This window comes from Daldinia loculata, assembly GCF_022478755.1.
Source record: "Daldinia loculata strain CBS 113971 unplaced genomic scaffold F4817scaffold_77, whole genome shotgun sequence".
NCBI lineage: Eukaryota > Fungi > Ascomycota > Sordariomycetes > Xylariales > Hypoxylaceae > Daldinia > Daldinia loculata.
Genome location: NW_026054931.1, coordinates 146111 through 155400, shown reverse-complemented (window position 1 = coordinate 155400; position 9290 = coordinate 146111). Strand labels below are relative to the sequence as shown.

The 9290-nt window shown below is 43.7% G+C and overlaps 3 protein-coding genes across 3 annotated transcripts; 1 reads left to right on the top strand and 2 right to left on the bottom strand.

Annotated features, from left to right (window-relative positions):
* Positions 1-707: 707 nt before the first annotated feature.
* Positions 708-2366, bottom strand: F4817DRAFT_351586 (GINS complex, Sld5 component). Its single transcript, XM_049305096.1, has 3 exons — positions 2063-2366; positions 1820-2000; positions 708-1724 (listed from the first exon to the last, which is right to left on the bottom strand). The coding sequence occupies exons 1-3, from the start codon at positions 2185-2187 to the stop codon at positions 1365-1367; spliced, it is 666 nt and encodes a 221-aa protein (XP_049154680.1). The 5' UTR covers positions 2188-2366; the 3' UTR covers positions 708-1364.
* Positions 2367-2767: 401 nt separating this feature from the next.
* F4817DRAFT_351582 (uncharacterized protein) lies at positions 2768-6335 on the bottom strand. The gene is made up of 9 exons (XM_049305095.1): positions 5586-6335; positions 5464-5517; positions 4484-5389; positions 4394-4421; positions 4339-4344; positions 4258-4285; positions 4103-4207; positions 3115-4049; positions 2768-3062 (listed from the first exon to the last, which is right to left on the bottom strand). Exons 1-9 carry the CDS (start codon positions 5645-5647, stop codon positions 2976-2978), a joined length of 2211 nt encoding a protein of 736 aa, XP_049154679.1. The 5' UTR covers positions 5648-6335; the 3' UTR covers positions 2768-2975.
* A 95-nt stretch (positions 6336-6430) lies between these two features.
* Positions 6431-9253, top strand: F4817DRAFT_351580 (uncharacterized protein; the record flags this gene model as incomplete). Its single annotated transcript, XM_049305094.1, has 3 exons — positions 6431-6662; positions 6713-7173; positions 7228-9253. Coding segments are annotated over exons 2-3 (1855 nt in total), but the record flags the coding sequence as incomplete, so codon positions are not given.
* Positions 9254-9290: the final 37 nt, after the last annotated feature.

Here is a 9290-nt window from a genome sequence, read left to right as displayed (position 1 = left end):
ATTAAATTAAATTAAATTAAATTAAATTAAATTAAATTAAATTAAATTAAATTAAATTAAATTAAATTAAATTAAATTAAATTAAATTAAATTAATAATTAAATTAAATTAACAATTAAATTTTTTGATTTAATTAATTGATTTTAAATTTTTAACAATAAAAATAACCCGTTAAAGTTTTAAAAATTAAAAAGTTAAAAATAAACATATTTTTTTAAAATATTATTTTATATAATGTTATAATATATGTATTTATAAAAATAATATATATATTTATAAAAAATAATTTACTTTTTTTATATAAAAAAACGAAATATTTTAATAAATCGAGTTAATTGTGTTTATTTACTTTTTTAAATTAAATTTGTAAAATTTTTTTCATTTTAATATAATATTTTATTTAATTAACCGTATTTATTATTATATAATAAATACCATGTGTATAAACATTTTAACATTTAATTTATATAAACTTTATTATATAATTACTCGTATATATATTAATCTTTTTATTTTTTAATATATATTATTTATGATTTTTTTTTATAAATCTTTTTATTAAAATAAAATAAAAAAATCAATTAAATTTTTATGTTATGTAATTCATTTAATTTACCATTACGTTACATAATAATGAGATTCGTTAAGTTTTTTAAATTTAAACCGCGCATAAATCTGTATAAACTCGCTATAAAATATACAATATACAACTACTTTAACGAATATCTCTTGGAGGATTCGTATAAATGCCTCACTTTAAAGAGATAACCAGGGTAGAGTAGCCATTTTCGACCATAGACTACCGTTGTTTTTGCTATTGTAAGCTGATATCCAATTCGAGAGGTGATACCCCTTAGTTATAGATACGATGACTTCATATAAAAGTCCTCTTTCAGATTATATATTGGTTTCCTAGCTAGCAACTTCTTAAGAGGTTAACTCAAAGGTGATATCGGTAACTAGCATAGCTGGGCATACTAGCACCTTGGGTATCTAAATAGACCACAACAAAGCGAGTTTATCGGCAGTCAAGTTCCGTAGCCTAGGTTCCTAAGAAATAGATCACCGAGGTCACTCCTGATCATCCTTCAACGCAGCGATGTTCCCTAAACACCGCGATATCTCGCTGGGATTAACACTCTTTATGGAGCGGCAAGATGACTCCTGGTTAAGGCCACCCATCCTTTCGTCTCGTAGACTATACACCAGACTCCTGATGAAGCCGATACTAAGTGGATCGTCCACTGTTGTCATGGCCGCTATGACCGTAACATCAGGGACAATATCACGAGAAGCTTCGAAGGCGACTGTTGGATCATTTATGGCGAAGTCGTGACGGAGAAAATTGGCAAGATAGGCCGGCTTCATACTATCTCAGCCACGCCCGAATCAACCAACTTCCTTGCGTCCGACCACCTCAGAATAACAATGTCACCATTCTTACCATCCATCGCGCCATCCTCGTCTGTGCCCCGCCCTTCGACACGCGTATCTCCTAGTAAGCGGATAAACACAGCCGTATCCAGGTCCGGCGTGTCTATCATACTAATATTCCCAGCCGTATCGTTGAGATTCTGCAGCGGCGCCGGGAACGACGATAAGAACGAGGAGAGGTAGTGATTGTGGAGAAGAGCCTGGTGCCGAGTCGCATATGCGAGCTCAGGCGGTGAAAGACGAGCCCGGATGACGGGGTTGGAAAGGTAGTGCAGGGTATGCTTGTCGATCTGGAAGATAGACATACATACATGATTAACACCCGCAATCCATACATACGCGCATATATATACGAGACCAAGTGACCATACGGCATATGACTTACCTTAGCTATACGAGCTCTCAAGTAACTCCGCACCAAGTACTTATACCTCTCAAGCTCGGTCTGTATAACGATCAAAGCAAAGTTGGTCTTGGGATCCATATCGCCCGTCATTTCCTCGATTTTCTCGATCTGCTGCTTGATGCGCTCGTTTATGCGCTCGAACAAGCCGTCGATCGGCCAACTATAAGACGGAAAGGGCTGTCAGTGTCGAATCATGAGGGATCCGGCGACGGCGTTGCATACTCGAGTAGCTCGGGCGAGGACCTCTCTGCGACCCAGGCGCGTGTTAACGCTTGTAAGTCGCGTGTGTCTTCGGGGATGGAATCGAATGTAGGATCGACCTCTCGTAATATGTCGTCGATGTCCATTGCTAGCGGTAGTCTTCTTGGTATCTGTCTAGTCGAAGAGATTCGAGTATTAAGATATTCGGCTCAGCTGCTGATTTACCTAGTAGCTCTTTCGTTGTATTTGCGTATCCTCCTATAACGTTATGGGTCAATCGCGCTATATTAAAGAGCTCACAGCGCGTGATAGTGGTGGGGTAAATTTAACCCCACTGTACTACCTACTGTGCAGTACTTACTGATACCTATCAGTGCTTCCATGGCACTGGTTTCCACCATGCATCCCCTAGTTTGCGCCAAGAATATTAATATAGCGGAACGCTGCCTGCCAAGCCAAGCCAAGCCGGCTCTATTCCGAGCCTCATATTTCCTAGATACGCGAGGATGAACTCAGTATACTACTACTCAACATGAGGTAATATAACATTCCGATCCACGGGTGTACTACAACAGTAATTGAGTATACGAGTTACAATCCTTATAAAGGTGGGCCTCTAGCGCTAGTGGGAGGCCTACAACTTATGAGTTAGACAGGAAATAGAACCCAAGTACTTGAATAAAAAAGATTTAGCATAATTCTCTGAATACAATCATACTTATTTCCTGACATTTCAAATGGTTTATATTGCTAAGCTACTCGTTAATGATTTGAAACCGTTCCACCATGGTGAACCTCCTCCCTTATAACGTATAATCAAGACTATAGTTGGCTTCATATAGAGCCAGTCCTGTCTGATAGATTCAAACCTACAAAAAGGTTATTCTGCAAGCATAACAATAGGCATTATGCTCCTGTCTCGGTAGTCGAAACATTATCCAATAAATTCCGTGCTTACCAACGTCTCCCAAGGCCTCTGCGTTTCCCATACCTTTTGCATGAGCCGGCGTGCATTATGAATCTAAAAGGTTGTTAGAAGTAGCTACTTAGGAGAGTAAACTTATCAAGCTTACCTGGGTCATCCCGTGATTCTCAGCTGTCATGAATCGTTTGAGTACTAGAGTCCTCTGTCTCTCATCAATAGCATCACATCCCGCGGTAAACATAGGAAACAAAAGGCAAGATTCTGCTGTCCCGCCCGGTCGAATACGGCTGAAGCAGTCGATGATCTTCTGTACTGCAACCTGGACGGACCTGTCTTCGGTTGGCTTCCCCATGATCCTGCGGTAGAGATGTACGAGCCCAGCCCAGTGAAAAGCCTCGTTTGTTGCCTCCATCTCTCGCCTATCCCACTTCTCCACATCTCCTTTCTTGTGTATGTGCTTGCAAGGCACTGGCAACTGAACCATGCTATCCTTAATAGCTACTTCAATCCTCGAGGCCTGCTCCAATACTTCGCCGCTTGGTTCCCAGTCTTGTTTCACATCAAGGTCGTCTCCGATGCGCTCGGAATCACACTTCCTAGCCAGGTCAGCAATGTTGGCAAGAAGGTAGATGCATCGCGTAGTGAAGCCCATGATGCAGTCTATCTCATCATAGCCATCCATAATGTCATCTACTTCGTAGTCGAATATCCACGTTGATGATGAATCTTTCGGTCCCCCACTAAGGCTTCCTATAACGTCAAGATATGCAGCCCAGCTCCACAAGAAAGAGCAGACCGGGTCGTGGCGAAAGTTCGACTGGAATCCGCGAAGGCCACCTGGGCGCGCAGTTATGAGTTCTCTCGCAAGGCCCAGATGTCTTTGCCATGGCATATCATATCCGAATACCTTCGGTGAGATTATCTCAAGCGAAGCTAGCATAATAGCCGTTGCGAGGTTCGCATCTGAGAAATTCTTGTCTGGGTCATTCAGATCCTGCCTTAGAGCTGGGAATACGTTGTCAACCCAAGTGGCAATCCGAATCGTAGGCTCCGGGTGGTTCAAAACGCGTGCTCTATGCGAAGCTATGTGTCTAATTTAGTATGATTTTAGCTACTTAGACAGTTGACATCCTTACCAGAATATGCTAGAAGAAGTGCCAAGAGGTTGTCATTCTTGACAGCCATCTGCGGGAGTATTGTCCGGAAGGGATTTGCATGTGGATCATCATAAGGAACAAGAACTACATGAAGATTTAGTTTATAATCAACTAAGACAGGAAGGTTTACTTACCTCGAGCGGTATGGTTCAAGAAATGATGCTAGTTTACAAGATATAAGTTAAGGCCCCATTGAATTGAATAATACAACTCACGAAATACTGTCGACTATTAGATATGGCGTAGGGATCTTGGGACAGCGCTACTCACAAGAAGGTTCATAGGGTTATCAATTAGTCTAGCAAAATGTCAATACGCACCAGGGAGTTTGCACTTTCTTGTGGTTGACGGCTGACTTACTGTGTGGGAAGCGGCTCGAGGCTGCGAGGAATATATATCGAAACCGGCCTTGAATAATATCCACCCTCCTCTTCAATAAACTCATTAGTCTCGACCCCGAACCCAAATTCGGTCCAAACCAGATCATCAATCGGTTCAAAAGGGGTATCCAAAAACTCGCGCTGTAGTAGCGGCGATGACCCACTAATAGCGATCATGTCTTCATTCTTACCTAGGTCACGATCCGGAAAACCGCGGTCAATGCCGTAATAGGTTGCTTCTGTTGACATGCGCGCTCGAGTGTCTATTGGTGGTAGGCTGGCCCTTACTCGACTAGTACTTTCGTCTTGAAAAGCTTGAGGACCTGGAGGTATTGACAAAAGTGAGTTTACGGAAAGTCTCCGGCTAGCGTGACGTTGATCATCATCGCTGTATGTAGACGATGTGGTAGGGGTTAGAGGAGAAGCAGACGTTAGGCCAGAGCCAACTGTAAACCTGAAGGATGCTACACTCGAGTCTAAAGTCGAGCTGGCCGCTGAGTTGTGCCTCTGTTCAATCGGGTGCGTTGATTGGGGATCAGGTGTATGAAGATCCGACGCCAGCTTTGCGCGCTTGCTGGCAGGCAATGATTCCGTATCGCCGACAGTCCTGGATGATGGGTTGTCTAGAGGAACTGCTATCTGGGAAGGTGCCCTATTACGGTCGAGCTTTGGCTGACTTTGTGGACCGGTTAGGGGCTCAAGCCTCCGTGTTCCTGGGTTATCAGATGAAGGATATTGGTGCACCAGCTTGAACCCTCTAGCAGGTAAAGGCGGCGATAAGACTTCCTGGCTGAAATCTAGCACACCGGGCTCTGGCCGCTTCCCCCTTCGGCCTTCCCAGTTCAAACGGATGCTATAGTCACATTTTTCACCTGTTCTTTGACAGCTTTAGGTAAGAACTGTTAGCTACTATAGACTCTTGTGGGGGGATATATCTAAGATGGAATAGAAATGGTGTACTTTAAACAATGGGGCCGCTCCTCGCCGCATTTGATCTTACGGTTTTTACACGGCCTGGTGTGAGAGTCAGCACGATAGTATAGCAGGAGGAAGTACTGAATAATAAAGGATGATATACATACCAACATCCATTTCGACTTCGCCTTTTCGGTTCTGGTGCGCCGGGTCTTTTCGGACGTGGCATTATACGCCGGCGACTCTTACTCACGGTGAGTGGCCTAAGTATGGGAAATTGTACGAGCACAATATCCCTCGTTCCGACAGCGACCGCGGCGCATATTCGACATGCAGGACTCTCGGTTTGAGAGGCAGCTGTTAACTGGGAAGGATTGTTACACAGCTCGCTGACCAATGCAGGACAAGAGGAAGGATGAGATGGCACAGTTACAATCCAGTTATAGTCCCGAGAGGTTGGTTGCGAGGAGAATACCGAATACCTTTCGTGGTGGTGGGAGGGCGACTTTATGACCGATCTGGGGTTGAGATTGGGAATGGGGATTGGGATTGATATTATATAGCTCCGTGCCTTAAAACACTCTTCCTTGCAGGAGTGATAGGTAATGACGAATATACCAGGCCTTGCCAACACTCTTTTCTCTCTCTATCTCTGGTCTGGGGTCTAGGGATGCGTAAAAGATAAGGCTAAGACTAGGTACAGTAGGCAAGCCAGCGGAACGACGGGGGATGATTGACCAAAGGGGTACCTATGGTAAGCGCACATTCTGCAAGACCCCGGGAATGCGAGTCCCGGAATCCCATACGATGACTGGAATTGGTCAAGTCCCTCTGCACTGGAACCGGGGATGTTCACGTAAACTGTAATGTGGTAGGAGGACAAGGGCCCCGACGGCTCGGCTTCCAAAGAAAAAAAAGGATTAGTGTACATGTGTCACAGTAGAGAAATAATTAATTATATACTGTATATTATACACCACACGTGTTACCCCGCTTTCCGCTCTCGCACAATTAAGCAACGTTAACTGGCTGCTATTTCTCTCAAGTTCTTAGGGCAGGCAGAACAAGATGGGGGTTATATCCGATAGGTATCCGATGCTTAATTCTATGCATGTGTGATAGTTTTCCTACGCTAGCAATAATTTAGCTAGAGTTTTCGAATTCTTATATTATATTCGTACCTACGAAGTACGTAAACCTCAAAATCGGGAAACTCGGTATCGTATATCATGGTATTGTACAGTGTGCGCCAGTTACCTTAAAATCGTGGGGTATTGTAGCTAAGGCTGCTCAGGTTGTGGAAGCGGGTGCACCCTTCCTGCTTTCACAAGGCTTAAGTCCTAAATAGGTGGGGTAAGGTTAGGCAGTGGGGCTTGCCTCATGCTACTATCGGAACTTGGAAGTCGTGAAGACCGATAAAACGGAAAAGCTTACCTAACCCATTATTTAGATTAACTAGCTCTAGATTAAGAGCTTACAAGATGCAGCGCCGGGAATTTTTGGAGCTGTTCGCAGCCTCATCACAGCCTCGCCTAGATACCGTGTTTCTTGAACCGGTCGAGTTTCTTATTGGTAGAAGCTCTAGTAGAACCCGATATAACATTTAATCAACAACTACGTCTAGCTTTTCGGGTTTTATACAGTTTTTCCATCGAGTCGTTCCTTGGCAGCAACTTCGCAATACACGCGTCTACAAAATGGCTGAAGTAAATAACAAGAGAAGTCACTCTGACTTCGCTGAAAACAATGGCGACGGTATGGCCCTTTCAATATTCCACGCGGATAGTGAAACTAACTCCCTACGCTCAGGTAGCTCCTCAGATGATGATATAGGACCCCAGTTGCCCTCTACAGCAAGTGCACCCAAGAAGAAACGACGCGTTCTACCACACGAAAAGCTCTATATCGAAGCACTACCTAAGTCAGCACGCTACTCGAAATCTCTTATGCACAAGGAGCAGTTAGCTTTTATGAACGTCACGCGATCTGATTTTCTCATTACAACATCTGTGGACGGAGTAGTCAAGTTCTGGAAGAAAGTTGAGCAAGGAATTGAGTTCATTAAAGAGTTTAAGGCTCACCAGGGCGAAGTACGGTCGGTCTCAGTTAGCCATGACGGGCGGAGCTTTGCGACAGCCGGCATCGACAAAACTGTCAAGATTTTTGATGTCATCACTTTCGACCTTCTCGCCATGCTTCCTCTAGACTACGTCCCTAAGTGCGTCTGTTGGGTACATAAACTCGGCGCTTCGTTACCGCTCCTAGCTGTCTCGGACGACTCAAAACCGTTGATTTACATATATGACGGGCGTGGAGAAAACCAGACACCGATACACACTATCAAGGGCCTACATAGGAGTCCTGTGTCGATAATGGCCTTTAATGACGCCTACGACTGTGTGGTATCTGCCGACGACAACGGAATGCTTGAGTACTGGTCGCCAAGCGCCAACTACGAAAAGCCGGAAAATGTGTTCCAATACAAGAGCTCTACCAATCTCTTTGATTTTAAGAAAGCGAAGTCGACGCCGGTCTCCTTAACGATATCACCCTCAGGTCATCAATTTGTCACATTCTCTCTACCTGATCGTAAGATTCGAGTTTTCGAATTTGCGTCGGCTAAGCTGTATCGGACCTATGACGAATCTCTACAGGTCATTGAAGAGATGCAACGAGCAGGGACATCCATGCAAAAGCTAGATGATGTCGACTTTGGAAGAAGACTCGCTGCGGAGCGCGAGATTGAAACTCCTTTGCTTCGAAATAAGGTCAATGTCATTTTCGACGAATCGGGCCACTTCATCTTATATGGCTCCATCCTCGGCGTCAAAGTGTTGAACACATATACTAACCAAATTGTGAAAGTGTATGGGAAAGATGAACATATACGCCCAATTAACCTTGCTATATACCAAGGGCAACCTCAGAAGAAAGGTGTTACAACTGTGGAAATGGCTGCTTCAAGCAATCCCCTCTTGCAAGAATCAGAGGCGAGAGACCCGATACTGTTCACAACGGCTGTAGGGAAGGTTCGCTTTTATATGTTTACGAACGATGAAGAGATATCCAGATCAGAAAGAGATGTTCAGAACGAGAAGCCAACCATAATAAACCCTAAGCAAGCCACCCAGAAAAAGGCCAGCGAGACTGGCACAGCAGCCATCCTTCGTACAACATATGGAGATATCCACATCCGGCTCTTCCCCGACGCTGCGCCGAAGGCCGTCGAGAACTTTGTAACTCATTCCAAATGCGGATATTACAATAATACCATCTTCCACAGAGTAATACGCAAGTTCATGATCCAAGGAGGCGATCCCTTGGGCGACGGTACGGGTGGTGAGAGTATATGGGGGAAGGAATTTGAGGATGAGTTCAGTACCCTCAAACACGACAAGCCTTATACCGTCAGTATGGCGAATGCTGGTCCAAACACCAACGGAAGCCAGTTTTTCATCACGACAGAGAAAACGCCATGGCTTGATAATAAGCATACGATATTCGGGAGGGCAGTGCAGGGATTAGACGTGATCCACAAGATAGAGAACGTACGAACGTACAAGGAGAAGCCCGAAGAGGATATCAAGATCCTTAATATTGATATAGCCTAAGTGTGTGTATATATAACTCGATAATAGTTAACTTGAGTATAATGTCGTCTTTGAGTTAAGAGCTTGAGACTGAATAATAGCCGATACCTACATATAACACTAGTTATTTTAAAGAATAGTGTATTACAAGATAAAAATGAAGAAAATAAGATACGATATTATTATATAAATCTCATAAATGAGGAATTATTAGCTTTACAGGTATATATTGCAGCTCCAGTGGCTTCGTGCAGTTGGATACGGTTTTTATACCCACAGCTA

Excerpts from the sequence above, each read along its gene's own strand:
- F4817DRAFT_351586 (XM_049305096.1), bottom strand. The coding sequence starts at position 2,187 with ATGGACATCGACGACATATTACGAGAGGTCGATCCTACATTCGATTCC. Across the intron at positions 2,001-2,062 it reads TCCTCGCCCGAGCTACTCGA|TTGGCCGATCGACGGCTTGT; the intron begins GTATGCAACGCC and ends TCCGTCTTATAG. Across the intron at positions 1,725-1,819 it reads TGAGAGCTCGTATAGCTAAG|ATCGACAAGCATACCCTGCA; the intron begins GTAAGTCATATG and ends TCTATCTTCCAG.
- F4817DRAFT_351582 (XM_049305095.1), bottom strand. The coding sequence starts at position 5,647 with ATGCCACGTCCGAAAAGACCCGGCGCACCAGAACCGAAAAGGCGAAGT. Across the intron at positions 5,518-5,585 it reads CGAAGTCGAAATGGATGTTG|GCCGTGTAAAAACCGTAAGA; the intron begins GTATGTATATCA and ends CTCTCACACCAG. Across the intron at positions 3,063-3,114 it reads AGAATCACGGGATGACCCAG|ATTCATAATGCACGCCGGCT; the intron begins GTAAGCTTGATA and ends ACAACCTTTTAG.